The sequence below is a fragment of the Diadema setosum genome, chromosome 16 (assembly GCF_964275005.1).
Source record: "Diadema setosum chromosome 16, eeDiaSeto1, whole genome shotgun sequence".
Classification (NCBI taxonomy): Eukaryota; Metazoa; Echinodermata; class Echinoidea; order Diadematoida; family Diadematidae; genus Diadema; species Diadema setosum.
In genome coordinates this window covers 14,420,765-14,446,870 of record NC_092700.1, presented here as the reverse complement: position 1 = coordinate 14,446,870, position 26,106 = coordinate 14,420,765, and the positions used below count along the sequence as shown (strand labels likewise).

The 26,106-nt window shown below is 37.8% G+C and overlaps 2 protein-coding genes and 1 non-coding gene across 3 annotated transcripts in view; 2 read left to right on the top strand and 1 right to left on the bottom strand.

Moving 5' to 3' along the window:
• LOC140239443 (ATP-dependent 6-phosphofructokinase, muscle type-like) overlaps nucleotides 1-7,759 on the top strand; it is a 50,487-nt gene extending 42,728 nt beyond the window's left edge. Inside the window, exons 18-26 of the mRNA XM_072319280.1 lie at nucleotides 528-598; nucleotides 2,267-2,354; nucleotides 2,821-2,973; nucleotides 3,644-3,808; nucleotides 4,341-4,402; nucleotides 4,981-5,092; nucleotides 5,640-5,739; nucleotides 6,909-7,014; nucleotides 7,510-7,759. Coding sequence (XP_072175381.1) covers nucleotides 528-598; nucleotides 2,267-2,354; nucleotides 2,821-2,973; nucleotides 3,644-3,808; nucleotides 4,341-4,402; nucleotides 4,981-5,092; nucleotides 5,640-5,739; nucleotides 6,909-7,014; nucleotides 7,510-7,627 — 975 coding nt within the window. The 3' untranslated portion in view covers nucleotides 7,628-7,759. The remainder of the gene's footprint in view (nucleotides 1-527; nucleotides 599-2,266; nucleotides 2,355-2,820; nucleotides 2,974-3,643; nucleotides 3,809-4,340; nucleotides 4,403-4,980; nucleotides 5,093-5,639; nucleotides 5,740-6,908; nucleotides 7,015-7,509) is intronic.
• Nucleotides 7,760-14,790: 7,031 nt separating this feature from the next.
• Nucleotides 14,791-23,835, bottom strand: LOC140239481 (splicing factor 3B subunit 6-like). The gene is made up of 4 exons (XM_072319314.1): nucleotides 23,765-23,835; nucleotides 21,126-21,244; nucleotides 17,666-17,804; nucleotides 14,791-16,006 (listed from the first exon to the last, which is right to left on the bottom strand). Exons 1-4 carry the CDS (start codon nucleotides 23,792-23,794, stop codon nucleotides 15,917-15,919), a joined length of 378 nt encoding a protein of 125 aa, XP_072175415.1. The 5' UTR covers nucleotides 23,795-23,835; the 3' UTR covers nucleotides 14,791-15,916.
• LOC140240328 (U6atac minor spliceosomal RNA) lies at nucleotides 18,878-19,003 on the top strand. Its single transcript, XR_011902027.1, has one exon. It is a non-coding gene; the product is annotated as a U6atac minor spliceosomal RNA (small nuclear RNA).
• Nucleotides 23,836-26,106: the final 2,271 nt, after the last annotated feature.

The following is a 26,106-nucleotide window of genomic DNA, read 5'->3' as shown; positions in this document are numbered from 1 at the left end:
TTGTAACTAAAGGCTATACAAATGGAATAAAGAGTCAGTCCAAAACAAGATCCATTATAAGATGATGAAGCAAATTAACAGCAATGTGACAATTTTAGTGATTATTCACATTTTATATCTATATATTGTCAGAAAACTTCTGCTTTAAATTCTTGATTTCATTTGAGTTACGTGTAAATCAAGTATTTATTGGTACTAGATTAAAGTAAATCTTGGGTAATGGTTTAACTGCTTCACATATCAGATCACATTCTATTTTCTTTCTTGCACTCAAAATAACCTATATCTATGTATTGTCGGAAAACTTCTGCTTTAAATTCTTGATTTCATTTGAGTTACGTGTAAATCAAGTATTTATTGGTACTAGATTAAAAGTAAATCTTGGGTAATGGTTTAACTGCTTCGCATATCAGATCACATTCTATTTTCTTTCTTGCACTCCAAATAACCTCTAATCAAGTATTTGCAAAGTATGTGTTATCTGAAATCTCATGCCCACATTTAACAATATTTGTCCTTCTATGCAGGTGAAGTTGGCTGGTTGGATGGATGTGAGTGACTGGGTAAGACAAGGTGGATCACTGCTCGGTACCAACAGGTAACACCAGAACTCATACTACCCCTTCACATCACTAATCCTGCAGAGTATATTTCTACTCCATGCACAAGTTTACTTCAAATGACTACGTATACACCGAATATTTCGCGAGGTTTTTATTTTCGCAAGTCAGGTGCTATTCGCGAAAGCAAAGACACGCAAAAATAATGACTCTGATCCCAATATGAACGTGACGCACACATATACATTTCTCCATTCAGTACAGTACTCCACTATCACGAATTTAACCACTCGCGAAATCTTCTGGAAGTCCGGCTTTGCAAAAATTTGGACTCGCTAAACATATGTGACCCGCTACAACAAAATGATCCTAAAGTCGGGCGAGGTCGATTATTTAAAAATTGCATGACACAATTCCCTAATCTTTCTGCTTTAAATTGATATATAACACATCTTATAAAAATAATCGGCTGCGGAGATATCGATGTTTAAAAGAGAGCATGTCGACGCGTCTGGGAAATCACTGTTTCGAGAAAAGCGCCCTAAAAGTTCTCCTTGCGATGCAATCACGACCAAGGGACACGCAAGTCAGTATTCACCTCTGGACAATAGAAGGTAAGCCCTAGCAACCCCCGCAATGCTCATTCAAACAGAGCGTCGGCGATCTCCTCACCGACCAATCAGTGACCAGGATTCCAGGAGAAGCGGCTGGGCATAGCGCACCCCGCCACCACACACCAGTCGACTGGCAGGGGAGTGTGCGAGCTTCACGCTTCGGTTAGCGGCAAGCAGCAAACTGACCAATGAGATCACTCTGGTCGTTGTTAGGGGCAGAGCCTATCAGTGGCGCTCAATCCAAATGTTCGAATCAGTTTCTGCTTCGTTGAAACGCCAAAAAACATGGCCCAGAAAAACGCTATTTTTTGGTCTTTCCTTTCATCATGTTGCTTCAAAATTTCGACAGATGATAGAAGACATGTCAGACTCTAATAATATGTCAAATTCAGAAAATCGTAAGTTTTGACCAATTTTGATGCTCTGACTTCAAACTCGATTTTCACGTCTTTGACCGTGCGCGACTTTAGGACCATTTTGTTGTAGCGGGTCACATATGGTGCATACAGTAGACAAAAAATGATGGTTATGAAAATGTTAACATGGTATGGAATTGCACTGGCGTAACATTGGGCCAAGGGGACGGGAGCAGAGTCTCAACTTGAACAGGGTAAACTTGAAGCATGGTTTAGTCTTTAGGAATAATGAAACATGATGTGTTAGTCCATTCCAAGTTATGAAATGTTGATATGCATGTAAATTTAAATTGAATGATTTCTTCTTTTTGTAGAGAAAATGGACAGACTTGCAAAATCACCTTCTGGCTCCAAAACAAGTATTGAATGTTGTCAAAGAAGCAATATCATGTGTAAATGGAGAGAATGCAGTTGGCAGATAATTGTTATAGCGAGCACTCTGTGGCTTTGATTGTCGCTCTCTCTTGAACAATCTTTTCAAAAGTTTTGGCAGGTAGTGCCAGAGTTGAAGTCAGTATGGTGTATATATGCAGGGCTGTAGACAAGTATGAGGCACAGGGGGCAGTTGCCCTCCAAAGCTCTTCATAGCTTGCCTGTTTTATTCAACAAATGATGTACATGTAACATTTGAACAAATGACTTATGACTGTCGTTACTTGCTCCCACTTTCTCATAGGACGACTCCCAAGAAGAATATGGCGGCAGTGGCAGAGAAGATTAAGAAATACAAAATCAATGCTCTGCTTTTGATTGGAGGTTTTGAGGTTTGTTGCGTTTTGTTTTTTTTTTGTCTGTAGATATATTCTAGACCAGTGATCTAAGTTTGTAAGAGATGTTGATGGTGAAAGAGCAGTCATATTTCATTTTTTGTGCTACTACTGTAATACTGTAGTTACTATTAGTGTTATTTTCAGTTTGTGTTCACTCAAACTGCAGGAATAACTTTCAGGGGCTGGGGATACAAAGTAAGTCAGACATAAATTTCAGTTATTAATATTCTTACTACGATCACCATCGTCGTCATCGGTGATGTTGTTTTGTAGCATCTGAATGTTTATTATTTGCTATCATGCTTACAACTTGTGAAAATATTTTTATAAAAAGTATTTTTTTGAATAACTTTAGATTGATCAGTAAAACCATCATAAATTTGATGAAGGTTAATTCCTAGTCCAACCACCAATTGCCCTGAGCAGAGTTGACCAATTTCTCACCCTCTCCCCTCTGCAGGCATACGTAAGTGTGATTGAGATGTCCAAGGCAAGAAAAGAGTTTCCAGAGCTCTGTATCCCAATGGTTGTAATTCCTGCCACGGTCAGTAACAACGTCCCTGGAACAGAGTTCACTCTGGGAGCAGATACTGCCCTCAACGCCATCACTGAGGTAGGTTTGAGGACTAGCATGTCACAGTGACCACTTTTATAAAAGTTTGGTTGAACTAAGAGAACACAATGGCCTGTTTCATTAGAAAAACAGACGCAATTATTGTAAGTGAGGAATAGTTGGACTTGATTTGAATGCGTGTAACAGATGGAATGTTCCTGCTCCCGTGGCAACTGCAATAATTTTCATGTGGCAGTGACTGTAAACTTTCTGAGGAAATAGGCCTCAATACTTCAGTAGGAATGCTATCACAGTTTATGACGGTTTTCGCAGCCAGATAGCAATTACTTGGCCATAAATATACAAGATGTCCATATCGTGTTTATTTTAGATGGAAATCATAACCTTCATTGCATTTCAACTGACATTTTCTCACTTCAATCGTAGCAACCAACTTAACTACTGTAAACAAATGAAAACTAAGTATTTTTTCCAGCTTTAAAATGCAAAACTGTTCAGTCTTGATAGAACACCTACAAGATGCAGAAATTGATGTGCTGACGGAGATTGTAGCATGCATAATTAAGTGTTGAACAGGCACAAAGTGTAAATGTGTAGGAAAGTCGTACAATGCATAACATTTATATTTATGATGCATTTCTGCCTTTTGCTATGTAGATACTACTAACAGTTTGTTATTCGCTGGTCTGTTTTACTTGCAATCATTCAGATCTGTGATCGCATCAAGCAATCTGCCAGTGGGTCGAAGCGCAGAGTTTTCATCGTAGAGACCATGGGTGGATACTGCGGTTACCTAGCAACCATGAGTGCGCTGGCTGGAGGAGCGGATGCAGCCTACATCTTTGAGGAACCATTCACCATCAGAGACCTAGAGGTAGGAACCATTCACCATCAGAGATCTAGAGGTAGGAACCATTCACCATCAGAGATCTAGAGGTAGGAACCATTCACCATCAGAGATCTAGAGGTAGGAACCATTCACCATCAGAGATCTAGAGGTAGGAACCATTCACCATCAGAGATCTAGAGGTGTGAGTTTTTGCTTGGACTACGTATTCAAAATTGAGTTTAGTCACCCTTGCTTTCAAATGTCCCAGTCCTGTAGGATATTATGCTCATTTTGATACTTTGATTGTATGTTAATTTTCAAATAAGATGTGGCATTCCCCCTCAAAGCTTCTATTTAAGATCATAGCATGTCAATATAAATGTTCATTTAGTTTCACTTTCACAGACATATATCCATGGCTTAGGTATTTGATGTACAATGTATGCCATGTAGCCTTGAGTGAGGATACAACTGTGCATGTTTAACTATGCCACAGGGCCATGATGTGGGTCTACTGCCAAGTGTCATGTGAATTTCAGTAAAGAAAGGTGTTTTTTTTTTCTTCTTTTCTTTTTAGCTTGATGTCACTCACCTGGCAGCCAAGATACAGGACAATGTGCAACGAGGACTGATTCTGAGGTGATTAATGATTCTGTAATGTATGTGTGTTGGGACACATTTTGGGGTAACCTTGGGAATGAATGTGATAATTGAAGTAGCATGGATGAAGTTACCTGCAATATGCGGAGTGGTCTCTTCTGTCGAGAAAACATATCAATTTTCCATTATGATCCAGTTTTTCACGGTCATGAGTTTTATAGTAGATGTGTTTGATGTTAAAATGTGACTGATTTTTTTTTTTTAAAGGCTGCATTGAGGCCACACATGCAAATCTTACATGTTGATGGGTTTGACTGTAGATTTATTTGATACAGCATTTTTGTTTTCGTGCAGAAATTTAAGCATAGTATTATACAAGTGCAGCCAGAGTGGATATGCCACTTGCTCCCTGTGTGATAGGTGAATGAGAGTATAATAGATAATCACACAGTCCTCAGGTAAAAAGTAAACTGATTAGATAGATAGTTAACTGATTATCAATTCATATTGTGGGAATCTAGACTGATTCTATCTTGATTGTAGAACAAACTACAGGCCGCAGCCCTTCATATTGTAACTTCATTTTATTCTCCTTTTCCCTGACGTGATCCCTCCAGGAATGAGAATGCCAGCAAGAACTTCACCACTGACTTCCTGCAGCGGCTGTACTCTGAGGAAGGCAAACACCTCTTCACTACCAGGATGAATGTCTTGGGCCACATGCAGCAGGTGAGATGTTGGGGCTGGCTGGACCCCTGCTGGCTAGGACCTAGACCTGTCTGAAAGCTGATCAGTAGTTTTCATCATTTCTAGCATGTCTTTGTATTCTGTGTTTGCCCTTTCATGGACTAGAAATAGTATGCCGAGATACTAGTACATCTCAATCTCTTGTTTGGTGTGACATGATGTGCTTGATTGAACCATTTGCTTGCCATTCTTAGTCACCTTTTAATAGCAAACCACAATAGGGCAGCATCAGTTGTTTGTTTTCCAAAGTGTGTCTGCATGTTAACCACTTCACCAGGTTTGTCCCCTTGCTCTTCCTCAGAAGTGAAGTACATGTAAGATCTCTTATTCTTATTATTTCCTTCTGTTCCTCCTAAGTCTGTGCCTTCTGCTCATCATCACAATATTTATTAATATCATCTTTAGTTTCTGTGATTGTAGTAGCATAGTAGAAATAGTAATAGTCCTCACGTGAATACACTCAGTCTAAGTCAGCTTGTGTCAATGTCATGCCAGACCCTGAATGTAATTTCCTGTTTCCTCTATCCAGGGTGGGAGCCCCACTGTGTTTGACCGCAATCTGGGAACCAAGCTGGGTGTCAAGGTCTCAAACTTTCTTCAAGAGAAGGTCCAGGAAAACTGCAAGGATGGTAAGTGAAGCATGCTTGTCTTCCAGTTTCGAACACCAATAGTCGTTGACCCCAGTCTTCTTGTGATCTATCACAATATGAACATGTGACAGTCGCCCAACTCTTTTGTGTCTCTTTCTTTTGGGAAGTAGTATACAAATAATGTATCATTGTGAGTGTATTAGTTAGAGTGAAGTTACTGTTATGTCATATTTTGGAGGGAAAAAAAAAACCACTTTCACTCAGTTTCAAAATGTGATCCACATCAGTTAACAAATCAGTTAACAAATTTGACCTTACTTATCAAACACTGATGTCGAGTACTGCACTGATGAGGTCAACAGAGATCAGTTACAGCCAGCCGATATTGCTATAAGACATGTATTGCGTTGCACCCATTGCTTTTTGCACAATGTAGCATCTAATGCTCAACTCCAGTGACACGTAAGCCAACAATTTGTCCTGTGTTTTACACAACGAAATCATTACATGGTCACATGATCTGACCATGCATTTGCCATTGGCCACATTCTTGAGTTTGTCTTATGGAGTTTTAAGAGCATATGGAAACTTTAGTGTCATTACCAGAATTTAAGAAAAGACACAATCTCCAAATGAAAATAGAATGGATGTGGCCCATTTGATTATCTGTTAAAAGTGTAATCTTGCAGCCAAACTTCTGCATTGTGCATGCAAGAATTAATGCTTAAAGTAGAAATTCAAAGCAGAGGCTCAAATATGGCAATTAGACATAAGTGGAAAGCTCAGAACTCAAAGAGTGCAGTGAGGTAACGTTCCGTCACTTCAGTGATTCTAAAAGATGCAAAGAAATAGGCGGCATCTTGGTAGAGCTTGAATGCGCCCAATGCATCAGGAAAGCTGCACATTTCGCCTGACGTCACGCACTGGATTTGCGAACTCTGATAGAATGTGTGTGCATGTCAATGGAAGTACTATGTGTCTCTCTTGCTTTATGTTTTCATTTTGAAAGTTCGAACGGGGTCAATTTTAACTTGTAAAAGATAAGCAACAATGGAGGAACCTTTCTTTTCCAACCTTTTAGTGTACTTTTACTCATATTTCTCAAAATCAAGAGTTTTAGACGACTACTGCACGGTCATTTTCTTACGTCTTTGATGTTAATACGTCATAGTGTATTCGAGTCATATTATATCAATTTCTTTGTCCAGGTGTGGTGTTTACGGATTCAGCCTCCACAGCATGTCTCCTTGGCATTGTGAAGAGAGTTGTTGGTTTCACACCAGTGGCTACCCTTGAACCAATAACAGACTTTGAGTAAGTCATAGCGTCGGAGAACAATAAACAGACTTTGGTCACTCAAAGCACTTCAGGACAAAAATATCAGTTCAACTTCAGAACAACTCGGGGAGAGGTCATCCATATTATTCATGAGGTACCAAATGAAATGATCTCTGAAGTCAAGTCATATGGTATAATTATAATATTTAGTTGAAATTAAGTGTCAATTCTATATGGTGCTGTCTATGTTTTCAGTCATATTGTTTGTGGGGAAAGGGGATAGTAGGTCAGGGATTTCTTATATTTGTCTTTTTTTTTCTGCTTCTTCATCTTCTTCTATTACTGTGATGTACTTGTATTTTCAATCTGTTTGCTTTGATGTACCTATTGTAAAGCGCCTTGAGCATTTAATCAAAGTGGAGAACGGCGCTATAGAAATTGTATGTATTATTATTATTATTATTGTTGCTGACAAGGGGTTTAGTTTTTGCTTTGTTTTGTTTATTCAATTTGCATCTTATTTTCTTGCAGGCATCGCATACCCAAAAAGCAGTGGTGGATTAAATTGCGCCCCCTCTTGAGGATTCTTGCCAAGCACATGGAGATCTACGTAGCTGAGACGGAAGACGTTGCCCAGCCAGTGGAGTAGATGACATGACAGCTATCAGCCATGGTGCTGTCTGCTGTGTGTGCTGCAGTACATTAGGAGTGCTATCACAAAAGACACATACAGTATTGTGAAGTGTTGGTGATTACGTTGTCCCATGAGGGAGCTCCAACCAGTGTGCAAACTCAGCTTAAGTGTGATGTGATTATCATGGCTATTGGTACAGACCTCTTGTATTGCCCAACCATTGACAGTTGCAGCAGCCTTACCCATGCATACAAACACCTCCATCTTACACCAACAAAGCACAAAGTCTTGCCTTGCAACTATGTATCTGTTGTGTGCCAATTTAACAGCATTAGTTTGGTTGAAGACTAATGCTCCCTGCTGATTGGGATTTGCCGTTTTATATTTGCACTATTACAAACTACCAGATTCAGACTTTATGCTCCATAAAATGTTCATTCCATCTTTCCTTTTTTGCAACAATTGTTCATAAAACATGTCTTGACTTTTTCACATCAAATCACTCCTATGCATGATGGTGAACTAGGCTTGCTTACTGATTATATCATAGTTCTCTGCAATGTCCATCTTATGACACTGATTTTCACAGCATAAGAGATGGCTTGTTACAATCTTAAATAGATTATGATGCAAATGGGGTTGATGGTATCATCAAAAGCTGATTTTTGTTTGCAGTGGTATAGCATGCATTCAAAATTTGAAATGATATGTTGCTTTAATGAAAATTGAAGCCTTATCATGCAGGTTTACCTTCACATACGTAAAAGTTTATTTATTGTTGAGTTTTCTGTTTGTTTGTTTTTTAATTTGGAAAGGGTAGGTATATTTTGGAATGCATTACACATTGATTTTTTAGAGATGAATATATATTATGATGTGGAATGATACATAGATCTTTAGAACCAGTTGATTTTTTCTCCCATCAAGTATGTTCATGTTTTTGTTGATTTATATTTGTTTTATTTCAAATCAACTGCTCTAAGAGAAGTCACAGTGTGTGTTGTGCCCATGACAAATATTTCTAGGAAGTTTGAAATCACATTTTTTTTGTGAGTATCATTATCAGAAGGTGAAAATTTCCCCCATTTTAAATCACTATGTATGATATTATGGGTATCTCAGCAGGTTAGAAAGGCATTAGGGCCATTAATAGCGTAATGCCCTTATAAAGTGGATACAAAGAAAATTACTTGTTCTCACACTGTCCCTCATTTTAGCAGATGTCTGGTAGAAAGGGCTTCTAGACAATAGAATGTAAGGTGAAAGTTTGTCCCATGGTCAAAGTTGTTTAGTTTGATGGGAAAGATTTTAGTAAATGTGTACATTATTATGTACACTATAAAGTGCAATGGATAAGTCATAACCAACCATGCAGGCAAGGAAAAAAATAGATGAATCTCTTTTGAAAAAATGGCATTGAAATGTGCTGAATTTTTCAATTAGAAGATGGACTGAATTACAACTCACACTAAGACTTATGAAATAGAATCTTGCTGCCAGGTAATGAAAGTGTATTTCTCTTTGTAGTGGTAATTATTGAATGCATGTTTATATATGAATCCTCGGCCCTTTCAGGAGTTTTATGCATGTGCACTATTGATGATGCTGTTATTTATGTGGCAGGTATGCCAGATTATGGTGTCTGTGTTGTATTTACGAGACCCCCCCCCCCCCCCATTTCCCAGTACTCTTCTTATAACAGGCTGTTGACTGTTGTGAAATGTGCAAATTCGTGTTGAAGTCATGAAATTCATGCATGTTATTTATTAACTGTAGCCTTGTGCAAGTATTACATGCGAGTCAGATATACATTAAAAGGAACAGGCAATTGGTCACTGTCTATTGCATCCATGATAGTAAGTTGCATGATCATACTTTATGTGTTATTAGCAAATGTGCCTGTTGCACATAGAAATCAAAAGAAGTAAGCCCTAGTGATGTCTTGTGTGCCAAATGTTTTTGTATATATGCAGAGAAAATTAAATTTAAGAATTTACCTTGAGGGTGTGAACTGTTTTCTTCTCGACTTCTGAGACATGTACTTTAGTGTCACATGACTTTCACATAGCAAGAGTATAACAGTAAAGACAAATGGGTAATTCCCCAGTAAGTTTCATGACTGTTGAATTTCATCATTCCTGAATGGAAGGTGATCCTCATGAAAGAATGGGGCAAATGTGATGTAAAGAGAAACCATACACAGCCTTGAAGAGAGACTACACTAAGTCCCGTTGTTTCCTATGAATATCCAATGGGCATGTCACCGTGGCAGACAAGCCATCTCCCTGTATTTACTGTGTGTGAAAAGGCAGTTAATGGCAGAAATTGAATATAAGTAACATAGCAGAAAACTGAATGCACCCACTTAGGTATTTTTTGTTCTTTGCACTGGATGGTTTTTATATTTAAGTGAGTAATTCTATATATTGTGGAGAGATGGAAAGTGAACAGATATTTTGACACCTTGCATACATGCATCTGTCCACTTCAAAACTGCTGGCAACAGAGAAAGAATCTATTTCTATAGAGTATTGATATTGTGTTGATGTTATGATGTAAAAGGAATGTCCCTGATTTGTTATTTTGTGTTTGTTGAACTGTTATAGTTTGTCATTCTGTTGCAGGGCCCCCTAGGATAACAGTGTTTAAACCACTGATGGGGCTACCCTGGGTAAAGAAAACTGAATAAATAAATAAATAAATAAAATCTCAGATTTCTTTTTTTAATATTTGCAAGTTTGTATTTACTTACACTGTAGATTCATGAGATTCTAAATGTGATGAACCACTTCCCTCGTGTGTAAAGCATTCTGTACTGCTTGAGTGAAATAGCATGGATTGCATTATTTGTACTACTGCTTTTCTGTTTGTTTATGTTTATACATGTTGTCTACTTTGATTTTGTTATAGGTCTTTCAGTTGATTGCAAAATGTATAATACACATAGGTTCCATGGTATGTTACTTTTATCAGTATAAATATTTTAAAGGAACTGAGAAAACAAAATGATATTGAATCTTAGTCTAAATTTTGTGATTTTTCATAGGGAGAATCGACATTAATGTAGCAATGCAAATATAAAATGATACTTTCATAGTTGCTATTATGTAGATCTATGTACTTTCTGATGAAATGTGGTGAAATTAAGTTTTTGACCATAGAAATATTCTACCTATGCAGGAAATAAAACAAGAGAAAAAAAGAGAGCTAATTATAACATTTTTCACACCTTCATGACTTGTTGCTGACATACCTAGTTCTGCGACTTCAATTTGTTTCCCATTTCATTGCAAGTAATTTCAGTGAGAAAATGTAATTTTCATATGTTCAACCATATCTCTTACATTTGTCAATAGAACAGCTTTATTGATGGGTTCTAACAGTTACTCAAAGCATAAATAAGGTCCTGCTATATACATGTACATGTATGCCTGAACGGCACTCTGACTATGATGTAATACTTATTATGTTGACATTTGATAGGAGCTTGGACACCAAGGGAGATATAGAGTCGTCTCCAATTTATTCCTGCTTACCCTAATAGAATGGAACAGGTGTGATACATTGACTTTCTTGTCTATTTGTTTTCATTGCATGTTGCTACCTTACCACAATTTCTCAACCTGTAATTTCATTTATTATTTTACTGACACACTATTTATATTAGATATATCTAGATCCAAGTTTTATTTGATGCAAAGAATGGCCCTACCACCATCCTATTTTAAATTTGCTTGAGATTGTATCTTCAGTAGGAATATTTAGACATTTTCAAAAATTTGCTTTCCTGCGTCTTCCTTCACAAGCAACATGGCTTTTATGGCAAATGTATCAAAATGATGGACAGATTTGTCTGATGTGTACCATGAACGACTCACACCACATGTAAAAATGTCAGAACATTGTAAAGCATATAGCACAACACCTAATTACATGTTTGGTAATATGGCATCCCACAAGTAATTGAGAAAAAAGCTTTTAGTCAAGGTGTGCTGTTATTGCAATATGCTGTGAAAAAGTGAGCCATGTGAAATCAGAGGTTAGTTCAATAATACAAACGTCAAGCTGACAATCCCACTCTGACTTTGTACTGTGTGTTAATTGTGTGTCTGAAAAGCTTTGTACAATGTACTGAGAGTGACAAGTGAATTGTGCTTCATGTGCAGGGTAGCTGTAGGGAAGTGAGAGAAATCAAACTAACGGGACAAAAGTGTCGTTACAATCAGACAATTTTGTTGTTACTTTGTAAGTTATAAAAAGTTTGAAGATTTTGCATATTTTTCAGATACTTGTGTGCAGCATGCATCTCAATAGGCAGCAATAAACCCCAAATCAAGGATGATTTTATATCCTCTTGTCGAGAAGAGTTACAAGCTCTCTGTTGGTATCCATACATGTACTTCATGTCTCCCACCTTTGAGCACCTAGCCTATCTAGGCGGAGGATGCAGCCATTGTCTTTGCTGTTTCGCTTTAAACGTCTGATGCGGCAAGACTACGCACAGTGGAAACCTCCACTACTTATAGCACTCGTCTTGCTTTAGTTGTTGTTTTCTTATTATTGACTATGAATTAGCAGTTTCTTGTACAAAAAATGTAAGAGACATGCATACATAAACAACCACGTTGCATCGAGTCCACGCCAGTGTTATGTGGACTTGTGAAAGCTTACCCAGTTCTTCTGGCCTGTAAGTCTGAATTTCCTTCTTAAATGACAGACAGTATGGGTAATATTATCTACAAATTCTGCACACATATCTGTGTCTGTATTGTACAAGGTGTGTACACATGTAAATGCCTCGCCCGATACATGATCTCTAGCAAGGTTGTTGTGTTTGGCTAGTTTATAATTGCTGATCCAAGAGTCCTACACCAGTATTGAGTAGTTAGGCTTTAATGAGGCACATGATGTATAATGTATAAATAGTAATTGATCTTGAGTGCACAATTGTAGACCATTTGCACAACAGATGCATAATTAGCCTATTTTAAATTTTACCCCAAAAATAAACTCCCGAAGAAAGAGAAAAAAAATCCCTCCAGAATGTTCCAAAAATGACAAAAATCAGACAAGAAATAAAGAAGATACAACATTTGAAATTTCACAATTTTTTTGAAAACATTTCTTGACCAGTCCTTATGAATATTCAAATGGCAAGTTGATAAAGTCATGCCCTCACAATTTTTCATATATATTATATATGAAATTCAGAAAAATTGTCATTTTTAGCTAATACTGGTAAAAGCAGTCCCATACTACAATGTACCAAAATCAGTGAAAATATAATTCTTTCTTATTCTGGGTGGTTTTAAGGCAAGTTTTATATTTATACAGCTGAAATATGAGATTTTTGTCACATCTGTATATGAAATGAATAAGAAACATGAGAGCATAACATCAACTTTTTGATTTGAATATTCGTAACAACTGGTCAAGAAGCGTTTCAAAAAAAAAAAATTTTGAAGTTTCAGAATGTCATAACTTCCTCATTTCTTATCCAATTTTGATCATTTTTGCACTGTTCTACAGGGATTTTTTCTTTCTCTCTCTCTTGGGAAATTTACATTTTGGAGTGGATTTCATCTTACAGGTAATAGAATTGCACAAGGTCTATTATGCATTTGGAGTGTGTATGGGCTAGAATAGTGGATGAAAGAGCATGTACCATTTGTTATTGTGTAAAAAAAAAAGACGTATTGCGTAGCATTGATTTGTCCAGGCTAGTGGGATTCCCCATGCTAAAGTCAAGAAGTATAGTTCACAAGCATGAACTATAACAAAATCAATGAATGTCATGTGGTACCAATTTGACCTATCACAAATCTTGTTATAAATACACCACTGACCATGCAACAATATGGAGTATACCGTATTCGCCGGCGATAAGGCCGCAATGCCGGATAAGCCGCACCCCAACTTTGGTGATGAAAAATATTTAAAAAATCAGAGAGATTTTGTTCTGATCAAAATTTCATTACTTTTTTACTATATTTTTGACAAGAAACTCTAGTTATTTCTACATATTTTCATTTGATTGCAGAACATAGTATTGTCTGTGAGATTGATTGATTTGCATTGTTCATTGGCACTTTGCATAGTCTAATACATGTGTACATGATTATGTGTGTTGGTTAATAGGCAGATGATTCTCTCGAGCTGGAGAGACAATGTGCTTGTACTGGCATATAGGCCTCACCCCGACTTCACTGCTTTATTTTTGTTGAAAATAGTACGGCCTTATAGCGGGCGAATAAGGTATGTGTATATTCCACAACATATCATTTATATCACCCAAAGTGCCAGGGTGCATGGGCTTCAGATTGGATGTCAACAGAACATGTACATGATCCCAAGGAAAGTCCCATCATTTAACCTTCAGTCTGAAACCCAAGTGATTGGATAGATGGTCAGATAGTGACCGGGGCCCCGTTTTATCAAAAGATACATGTACAATCGATTATAAATGTCCTTACCACACAGGTACCATAGACTTACCATAGAAATCAACTTTATAATCAGTTATAACTCTTCATAAAACAGGGCCCTGATGTGAAATGCCATTCTCATTGTCTGGATTGACTTTCATAATTAATTGAGAATAAAGGGACAGAACAAACCAGTTTTAATACTACACTTAATGTGAAAGAAAAACAAAAAATAAACTTTTTATACATTTTCATGAAACAGTGGTATTGGTCACAAATACACATGCAAATTATACAAAGCTTCACAATACTTCTGTCAGTTTGTACATTTTAAAAAACTGAATCATGTATCAATAACATGTCATTACTCTTTAAAAATCAGCAAAGCTACATTCTCACAGCTCCCACAATAATTTGATGAGCTGAATATATATCTAATTTTCCTTCAATTGCAAAACGGAACGTCTGGTAAAGCTATGTGTGCAGGTAAATTGAAGACTTGTGGCAATGACATATCTAATTTGCATGTGTAATTAGGCAACCACTTCTAATGTCTCATGAAAATACAAACTTCTGAAACTCGATTAAGTCCTATCTAAACAACTCGTGTACCATTCTGTTTGTTGGATTTTACAGTATTTATGAAAGTCTAATTGAAAGTGGAGTAGCATTTCCTTTCCATGTGTAGAACAAATGATAAAACCACACACACTTACCATGGTACACAAGACAAATCAGTTAGGGATAGTCATATGAAATATATTTACACATTTATTACAAACATATATATGTACAGCTGGGAGTTGAACATGATCAGTGCTTGTTGGATTACTAAGACAATTCAACTTTCCTTCTGACAAATTATTTCCTCTCCTTGCCTCTATTTCCCTCTCCCTTAACCCGTTGAGGACGGGCTGATTTTGCTACAACACGGCGCATTTTTCATAGACATCTGCCCGAGTATGGGTCAATGGGTTAATAAAGCTCACCTTTGTGCATATGACCCACAGGCTAGAAGTACTCTGTATTTCATAGCTGCAGTACTGATGACTTAGGGCCACTTACGATTGATGTCATTGAGTGGCATATGGACTATGAGTATGCACTTCTTTTTGCCACAAAATGTACAAAATAGGGTGAATGCATAGTGCAATCCCCGATATGTCTACCCTCAGAGTAGAGAAAATGAGGACACACATGAGTGTCATGTGATAGATAAAATGATCTTACATTATGGACGCTATGAGAAGTGAGTAGCACTCGTTTCTTCATGGATTTTAATGGTAGCAGACAACTCACTTTTTATTTATTTTGTTTTGGATTTTTTTTTTAAAGAAGAAAAAAAAAGATATGGAAGTCCAGGGAATAAATCATGGATACATTATGATAAAAACAAATAACTATATAATCATTATTAAAAAAAAAAATTAAATCAAGAAGCCTTTCGCTCAAAGTACTAATGTAAAGATGTTGAAGGTTCATGCACAGTATCGTCTAGTAAGCATGGTTGGAATGGTCCTTGATAACAGCAGTCAAATAAGTAAAGCTTGAATTTTAGTCAACTAACTTTTCTTCTCCAGACAAAAGAAAACTTATTACAGATGCAGATGGACCGTCATTGTTGCAGGAATTCTGATAGTCCAACCTAATCCAGAGAATCGTATTAGGAACTAGAGAGACAGTGCAATGTAGATGCTTCTTTCCTTTGCACTCACATGCCTCTTATCCTTGCATCCAGCACATTTTCCCAACATCATGAATCCACTGTCCATATCAAACTCTTCATCATGGCACTAGAATTGATCACAATGACAATGTCCGTCTGAAAAGAAAGTGTCCAATGCCTTCCATTCGGAGAGAAGACAAAAGAAGGCCATGGTTATTTCAGTTCCGGTGTACTCAATCCATATTTGGCTTTCATTTTGTCCAGCTCTGCCTGTTTCTTTGCCTCGTCCATCTTCTTGAATGCCTGTGAGTGGTCAGGAGAAGAAGGGAAGAAACAGCAAATGTCAATACTTCAAAGCAAGATTGGAGAATTGGGTTTCTTTTGTTCTTTTTTCCATAAATCTAGCACTGTGAGAAATTTTTATAACAAAGTTTCACTTTGAAAAAAAAAAAATAGCTGCATGATTCTCAATGCAACCAGCGTCTCTGATACTGGGTTAAAACAAAGTTATGGAAATTAAAAGAAAAAAAAAAGATGAAAGCAATTAGTACAAACAAAATGTACATCCTAGTCTGAATTCATTCCAATAAATTTCAACAACAACATAAACTAGAAATGTCGCTAAGGCGACTGGTATGCCTCCGCCATAATGCACGATTCTCCTAATAGGTCTATAGTACATGTAGACAATGTGTGATTACATTTTTACAAAATTGGCAATATATCAAAATGACAAATTTGTCACAAATGTGTTGAATGTTCACCTTCCTTGACCTAGGTTTAATTGGATGAATAGGAGAGCATGTACTTGGGGATTTAAGGACTTTAACTTGACTTTGACCCATTCATAAGTTTATGCATTGAGTAATTTTCAAAATATTAAAATGACAAATTTGTCACAAATGTGTTGAATGTTCACCTTCCTTGACCTAGGTTTAATTGGATGAATAGGAGAGCATGTACTTGGGGATTTAAGGACTTTAACTTGACTTTGACCCATTCATAAGTTTATGCATTGAGTAATTTTCAAGGTATGGAGAAAAAGTGCGATTTCTATAATGAAAAGTTCATTGTTACCATTTTCATCTGGCCTTTGACCCTAAAATTCATAGGATAATCACTGTCAGGCACAAAATGCATAAATACATAGTAAGTTTCAAGATAGCTTGAGCCACTTCTGAGATATGGAGGAAAAAGTTAGTTCAGCACTTTCCCTTGATCTTTGACCTTTTGACCTTTGAGGCAAAAAAAAAAGAAAGCTTCCAGAGAATCTCTATTAGGTTATACATGCATACACCAAGTGTAAAAAAAAAGATAATCCTGCTGGCATTGCATAAATATGAGGGAAATAGTAAAATGGTGAAGTGTTGCCCTTGACCTTTGACCCCTGACCTTTGACCCATGAACCCTAAATTCTCTAGATATTCACTGCCAGTCAGTACATGTATATATACTATGTTCCATGAAGATACCTTGAACAATTTCCAAGATACAGAGAAAAAAGTTAAGTTTTAATATTTTTACTTGACCTTTTGACCTTTGACCTTTGACATCATGACCCCAAACTTTCACAAAAAGAATCCTTATTGGGTAATACATGTATACACTAAGTTTCAAGAAAATCTCTTCAGGCATTGCATAGATATGGTGGAAATAGTGAAATTTTACGTATTTGACCTTGACCTTTTGTCCTTTGACCTTGAGCATGTGCACCCAAAAGTTGATAGGCACAACTTCACCCCCTAATACACATACATGCCAATTTTCATTAGGATACCTCAGAAGGTTTTTTAGTTACGCTGTCCACAAAATTCATTACGGACGGAAGGACGGACGGACGGACGGACGGACAACCCGAAAACATAATGCCTCCGGCACCACTTCGTGGCGGAGGCATAAAAATTAGAATTTAGATCAATTGTAATAAAATTTAAAGACAAAGAAGAGAGAGGAGTTCCTTACTCTGTTTGACTGGTAGTAGAGAACCACGAGGTACCTTCCACATACGTTGAAGCCAGATAAATGGTCACAGGCGTTCTTGGCATCAAAGATGTCTTCATAGACCACATAGGCTGTACCCTTTGTGTCTGGATTTATCCCTCTGTCGAATATGCACAGCAAATAAATGAATGTCATTAACAAATGTGATTTCTGTTGAATAACAACATTTCATTCAAGAGCTGGTACATTATTGATTCATCTTGTCTGGAATAGACCAAGCCAAACATTCTGCTTCTTGCTTCCTGTATGTCTAGCACTCCTACAATTGCTTCATCATAGGGTGAACTTATTCCACTCTTGGCTTCTACTATAAATACCTCACTTGTTGCTATGTCAGGAAAACCTTTTATAAGCTTTCATGTACATGACAACAGTTCTCCACACAAAAATGTAAATTCTGTACTTGAATTTTGAAGAAAATTTTGGTGAAAATTTCAAAAACACAAACGAAATCTCAGTCAGAAATTATGCCGTTCATTCAGTTGAAGACTGCAGAAGTATCAGCATGCATATGCACAAATACACAATAACAAACATGAATACAATTATTTTAATTAATTCTCTAGCTACATAAATCCATGACCCTGAGAAAACTGTTTCATATTGGAGGCAGTGCCCTGAAGGAGTAGGAGTGTCTTAAGAAATTATAAGTGACTCAACCGACAGTATAGACTGATTTCAATGGCAAGTCATGCACATACAGTACAATGCATAGTACATTGAACTGTGCCTAATTCCCATTGTTTGAGGTCACTGACCCTTGACATTGGACCCAATGTGTGGGTCATCATAAAAGTTCAATAATAATTTCTCAAAGGGAATATACATTGTCATAATAAAAGTTCACTTTGGTTAAGCTTTGCTTGGTAGCAGAAAACCATGTGAAAGGGTGGTAGCACACATATATTCTAATAATACAATCTCATTTGCATATCATTTACATATTTTCCTTCCAAAGTACATTTCTGGCTCTAGCTTCAATACGAACGAAGCAATCATGATGGAACTTTTTGTAAAACTCTTGTCTAATGGTTAGCTCTCTGATATTTATCTAGATGGACATTGTAGAGAGCTGCAAGATAGTGTAGTACATAAAAGCGTTCTACTAACCATGTACTAAACATATTTTCAATTTTCAGTATATATAAACATGCTGGCATGGCATCAATGGATGTGTTGTATGAAAGGAGAGAAGGTTAGCACTCCCCTTGATAAGGACGGAACTCGCCTCAGGGCGAAACAACACACAAATGGTTAAGGCATTGCCACTTACTTTGTGGCATCTAACCAAGTTTTTGATATTTTCAGTTACTAGTTGGGTGTAATATTTTCCGATCTTCTTTAGCCTAAGGCTGGCATCAGTACCGTATGTATCAGTGCTAATTATAAAATGGGTTCAAGAATGTAGCCAATAGGAAGCTCTGAAATGAGACACACCTCCTTCCTTTACTTCAGTACTATTGCACTGCCTGTAATCCTATGGTAGATTGCCGATCGTCTGTGCGCGCGGCGGCTCCTTTGATGAATTGCATGCATACGCGTACGCGCTGTCAATCCTGTAAACAACTTCTAGTTCGGGCTGCCGGCCGGCCGGCCTGTCTTCCCTTGTGCATAACATATGTGGCGTACGTACGTATACTGTACTATACTATACATATACGTACACTTTGTACAGTACAGTAGACCAAGCGTTATGGGACCGGACGCGTACATGGAGTCACTTTGAAGAGCAAATCCAACGATTTAGCAGGTTAATTCTCACGCCGTTTTCAGAGTATGTTGTCTAGTAGGCCTATATGAGGAGTCTATATCAAGTCTTTAAGGTAAAGGGTGCATATTCTATGTAAAATAAGTAAGTTTTCATGCGGGTGTCCGGAAACCCAACCCCCCATTCGGGAAATACTGTATGTGCGGGACTTCCGCGAGTGCGACGTGCGTAAAAGTTTGGGACGAACATCTTCGGACGTCTTGACCCACAAAGGTACGTGAAAAACGCTGAAAAATGATGTTAGTTTTCGAATTTTCGACCCATTTTATAAAACAAATGATGCACAGGATTATTTCGTGGCGTTAGTGTAGGCGTAGCTCACTCTCGGGTATTTACAATGTAGTGCAACATGCACTCGGCTTCGCCTCGTGCATGTTTCACAATTGTAAATACCCTCGAGTGCACTACGCCTACACTAATGCACTCTATCCTGTGCATCATTTGTATACTATCACTCATGTGAATCTAGCACCTAAGATTTGGCTTGCCACACGGCTACACATGAACCACTGTCAGGACATATCATGACCATTTCATTACCAGTAAATCGACTTGTGTTGCATTTTACAGGCACCTCAAAGTAACTCTCTGGGTCACGTGAATCAGGAATTTTTCTATAAAATTTCTACACAAAATTTATACCGCTATTTTTTCTTTTAATCAATATTTAATCACAGATTCTATTTCTGTTAAATACACAAAAGCCTCTCTGCATATTTTGTCGGGAAAAATTTCTCTTCATCAAATGTGATGTGATCAACGTTTCACACAAGCTTCGTAAATTGTATGAGGAATACTTTACCAGCACTGTTGCACTCAAATGAGCTCACTTGGTTACTGGAGGTGCATACATACGACACCTCCTTAACTGATTAGCTGGCATTCGAGTTGTTCAATCTATTTATATTCTGTTAAAATGTGCTTTGTGCGATATGTATTGAAATACTGCTATTTTTTTTTTTTTTTTTTGCACTAATCTGTTATCCAAATAATTTCTTAAGGTCTCCATTGAGGAATGTACACCAGAGGTTGCTCTACTGTATATGCCAGTATTGAAACACTGTAGTGGATCTATGAATATTCAAATGAAACTCTACTGGATATGTTATGGCCACTTGAATGTAAAGTGCTGGTCATCTGACCAGGCATACTGTTGACACCATTCATGAGTTGCCCTCTAAACTTGAGTGTGATGCTGCTTGCACACACACTGTAATTCCGAAATACGTGTTTTAAAATGTCAGTTGCCATTAATTTCATTTCTTCTCCTTTCTTCTAGAAACTTGCATTTCTTGCCTAGTTCTGCTTGAGGCAAATTCCTCAAAATATGTCCAGATATAGTTTGATGGATCATCAATTCTTACGGCAATATTTGTGTGGAAATGGTTTATTTCTCTTTGTATTTTTAAATGCAATGGTACCTAGTTTGTGTTCTGTTAGAATTTGTTGCATCAGTACTGCTGATTCTCTTGTTTTATCCATTCTCTTAGACACATAACATGCATGTACTCATGCGAATACACATTGCCCATTTTCATTACAGCTTCTAAAAGTTTTCAATACTGAACTTTCTGTAAAAGATTAGTTCCAGCATACTACGGAGCATCACTGAAACCTTCCACCATCTATGCCACTGCTTGAGCCCATACTCACACTCTGATTTGTCTGATTGCACCATACTTCCCAAAGATATCATACATCTCCTCAGCTGTGATCTTATACGGCAGATTCCTGACATATAGAATGCGATTCACTTCTGGTGGTAACCGAACCTGGAGTGACAGAGAGAGAGGGAGAGAGAGTCATACACAAAATACTAGTAAGTATATGACATGACACTGATGCTATATCTTGCACAAGTCTTCCATGCATACAAGCAATGCTGTCCAATAAATCAGACCCATTGAGTTTTCTACTGCAGGGGTTGATGTCTAATGTGACTTCCTCAGACTCGAGCTTCCCTATTCCCCACACTCTATCATCATCATACATGGCTACAACCCGACCAGAGATGCTGCCCCGCAGTTTGGTCCGTCCACATAATATACATTCGCCACCAAGTCTAGAAATGATATTTAACAGTCTTCAATAGAATTCAACGGCTGTTATTATCTTTCTAGTCTAGTCAATATCAGGCCATATCAGGTCACTGCACTACCTACAACCAGGGATAGCCTGGTGGCATTCCGCAGTATTACTGCCCGGAAAGCAGTACAGGACAGATTTGATTCCTGTGAACGTTCTGTATTGCATTGGCATTGGTTAATGGTTCCCAAATAAAATGTACACTGAGCATCACCAGCCTGGTCACTGGACACTGTAGTGTAGATCAACAGTTACGATCTTTTGTGAACTTTATGAAAAGTGAGACAACCAACGGATAAAAATCATATAACCCCAACCTAACCCTGCGTGGGGCACTGTACGTGTTGGGGTCGCTGTTGCAGATAACCCCAACCAAACTTTTTAAACAAGTTTTCCTCCGACATTCAAAATACAGCACAGGGCTAAAAAAAAATTAACATTTTAAAAATTTAAAAATTCAAATTAAAAAATAAAATATGGTGTTACATGCGTACATCCACATACATGCCTGGTATTTTAGCTGTCTTTTTCACAGCGTACAGTACCACGTATTATATCAGCAGGGTACCTTAACATCGGCACCCTGCGTACCACATAGCTGTTGGCGTATAGATCTACATAGAACGAAAAAGTATGCGTGGGATCAAGCGCCATACGCTATGAAAATAATAAGAATGAAGACATGAAAAACAAACTCATAAGCAAACTAAACATGGTTCAGTTACACATCCACTTAGTAAATTGCGAACACGACGCATGACTGTGAAATTCACATGTATACCTATGGGGGGAGGGGGTGCCTATGTTAAGGCAAGAGGTAGACCCTAGTGCCCCTACCCTTACATAAAAGTTAAAGCCGCGCATCTCACACACTACATGTTGTATGGTAGCCCTACTACATATCGACCACCCTTTTTGAAACCGACCGCGTATACATTGGCCAGGGCTCCACACTAACTATTTTGTTTGGTGGCCCGATGGGGCCACCAAAATCCTCAATTTCAAAGTTTTGGTGGCCCGAGAGAAAAATTTGGTGGCCCGGAAAAAAACAATAAAAAACATTAAAAGTCCTTTTTTTAATGAGCCAAATATTTAAGTTTTATCATAGTAAGAACTGGAAGTTGGACATATCTACTCATAAACAAACCTCAACAAACTCGCAACACTCACTCTCAGGCACTCATTCAGTCCTTTTCATCCATCCTTTAAACAAATTTGACTGCTAATTTCTGGCGCAAAAAGTTACGAATTTATTGGCATATATTTATTGGCATATATTTATTGGCATATATTTATTGGCATATATTTATTGGCATATATTTATTTTCAAAAAAATTTGGTGGCCCTAGGCGGGCCACCAAATTTGCCCTTTTTTAAAATTTGGTGGCCCGACTTTCATTTTTGGTGGCTTGGTGGCCCCGGGCCACCGTTAGTGTCGAGCCCTGCATTGGCGCACAGAGCGCTTAGTACACACTTCACTGCGCGCAGAGCACATAAAAATGGATTGGCTTTGACCGCTGATGAGGATGGTGTGGGAACACACGAAAATTCACTGTTCATTAATGGTTTTAATCAAGGACAAAATTTCGAATGAATATTTTCACCGAATCGTAATGTAATGTCTATGGAAGTTTCTAAAAAGCTTCGTACAACTCGGTTTGCGTGCATTGTCAATGCAAAAACAGCGGTCGATCTCAATAAGGAGCTTTACCGCGGGGAGCTGAAACGAGGCCTCGCAAGTTCGACGGTGATATTTTTGCACTGAAACTTTGAATCAAATAGGGAACAACGGCGTTTGATAGTGCTGGATTTTCTCAATCACGTAGGTCAAGTTGTTTACGTGAATTTCAGAGTTAAATATTCTTATCAAGCAAATAAACATTAGGCGGTCGATGAGTAGTAGGTCCAACCATACAAGTTACAAGTGTAGGTTCTCCAGTGCACGTGCAGTTATAAACCCCGGCGCGGGGCGCTACACGGTACGTATTGGGGTTGCTGCTGCGGTTACAGTGCAGTGACAGTGACATGCAGCGTCACTACATTCTAGACTTGGCAGAAAAATCTCATTAATGACAGCCATTCTTTAAATTGCTGGTGTAAAATTATTCATACTTGCAAATATAAGATGTAGAGACAATCATGATGAATAAATTTCATGAGGATAATAAGTAAATTGAGGCAGTTTTCGCATTGTTTAGGAGACTCACATTTTGTCGTCGAGCTGCTTGCATCGCCATCTTGACGTCGAGTGGTTGTACGTGGTGTGACCGTAGATGGAGCTATATAATATGCATCAGAGCGAGTTGATAGATAGAGTTGCGACACCGGAAGTTCGCGCTGATTGGTCAATCCCTAAAAATAGTTCCCCCTGGTCGTATGATGTCGATAAGACTTTAGAAAACCGCGTACCCTATTATGACGCAAACAATGCATTTATTGTTATTTTGCTCCGTGGCTAGCGCAAAGTAGAGTTACGCGCTCCGCGCATGGGTTTTGCGCGAGAGTGCAAAATAGCTTCCCCTCGTCGTCATAACAACAGTAAAGACCCACAGCCCGGGATTTTGAATCAACATCAATTGTAAAGGAGTGGGACTACATGATAACTCCGTTCTTACACTTTGACGTGCGCCCATCAACATCAGCCAGGAGCGTTAAAACAACTCTGAAAATATTTCACCCTTTCATGTTGTTTGCATCCGTTTCCTTGACCTTGACAGTAAGTATTCCTTTCTCTACTTCATTAAGTTTACATGATTGCCGTAAAAACACGACATTTTTCTCAACAAGTCACACTCCCGTCGCAAGCAGCAATGTATCTCACACTGCCGCTGGGTCCGTATGGTACTGCGCGCCTATGTGAAAACCCTGTAGAAATAATTCCTCGACATCGACGACCAGGGGGAACTATTTTACGTGACCTTTGTACCCCAGTGTCGCAACTCTATCTATCAACCCGCTCTGATATGCATAAACAGCACAGAGCATAGCACAGCTAGATTATGATGATGATAATAATAATAATAATAATAATAATAATAGAGAGACTCTTATAAAGCGCTCATTCTACCTAAAAAGATACTCATGGCGCTATAGAACAGAGTACATAATGTATCACGTTACAACAGTATCACAGAAGATAATAAGAACGATAAACAAACAAACAATATACGTACACATTATACATACAGGTAAAGAATATTGTAAATTTAAATTAAAAAGTATATAGGTCATGAGGTTCTTTTTAAAACCATCAATAGAAGATGCTTGTCGAAGAGATTTTGACAGGCTATTCCAAAGTGTTGGGCCCATGTATGTGCTTGATTCGAGGTACCTGTAATTTTAGCGAGTTTGATGAACGGAAATGTGTATTTTCGTGGTGGTTGGTGATGATGAAGAGTATTTTGAAAGTAGGCAGGGGCAACTACCAGCAGCTATAGCGCGCGACGGGCAGAGACAAAGTTGAATTAAAAAAAAAAAATACATGTATAATAAAAAACGAAAGTCAAAGGGGAACGATACGAAAGAAAGCAATAAAAGTGTAAAATTCATTACATTTTCAAGAAACATTGATATAGGTCACAATCACACTACTTAATGATAAGAGACGGAGACGTTGCTCACAAATATCCAATCAAAACTTTATATCAAAAAAAAAATGTGCAATTGATGTATTGTCATGAGGGAAAGGTAATTACAGCTCGAAGACAATGTATTTAAAAGGAATTTAGTGCTTCTTTTCCTTATTCAAACGAAACTAGTCCCTTTTCATCCAGTATTGTTTCATTTTATATATTCAAATATTGTCAAATTTTAACTGACTGAATTACCTAAAGATCCCATATTATCCTTCTCAAACATTGTTGGTTCTTCAAGTAAATCAAACCAGTGGAGGATCCAGGCGCGCGCCCCCGTTTATTTTTTTTAATGAAATAAATAAAAAAAAAAAATGAAAGGGACGACTGCGCCCTCTTTATTTTATTTCATTTTTCATTTTGCTCCCCCCCCCCCTTTCGGAATTCCTGAATCAGCCCCTGCAAACTGCATGCAAGCAGAATGTGGTCAACTCTCTCACAAAGTCAATCATTATCTTCCTTCTGAAGCAAAGTGTCAAATTGGTCATGCTGGAAAATGTAGGGCCAATCCAAAATGAATCGGGAATCTCAGACTGTTTTCAAGAAGTTCCTCATCTCTCTCCATTTCTCTGCTCCTCCTGGAATTCGCATCAAACTATAAGGGAACTATAGCCTACCCATTTGACATTACAGAAGATGTGAAATGGAGAAGTTACCGCAATTTCATATGGCCAAATGTAATACATATTATTCCTATGCACATTTTCCCCTTAGCCATAAGGACCAAGCTAAAGCAATAAACCAACTACCAACATCCATATTATTTTGTTACCTTGCTTTACTGTCAATATCGATAATCAGTTTGACGCTTAGGTGTTGCTAAACGGGTTTTGAGGAAAATGGCATTTGAATCATTCTGTCATTTCGCAAACCAATAAATCTTCGTCGAGGGAGCCCCAAACATAATCAGTAAACGT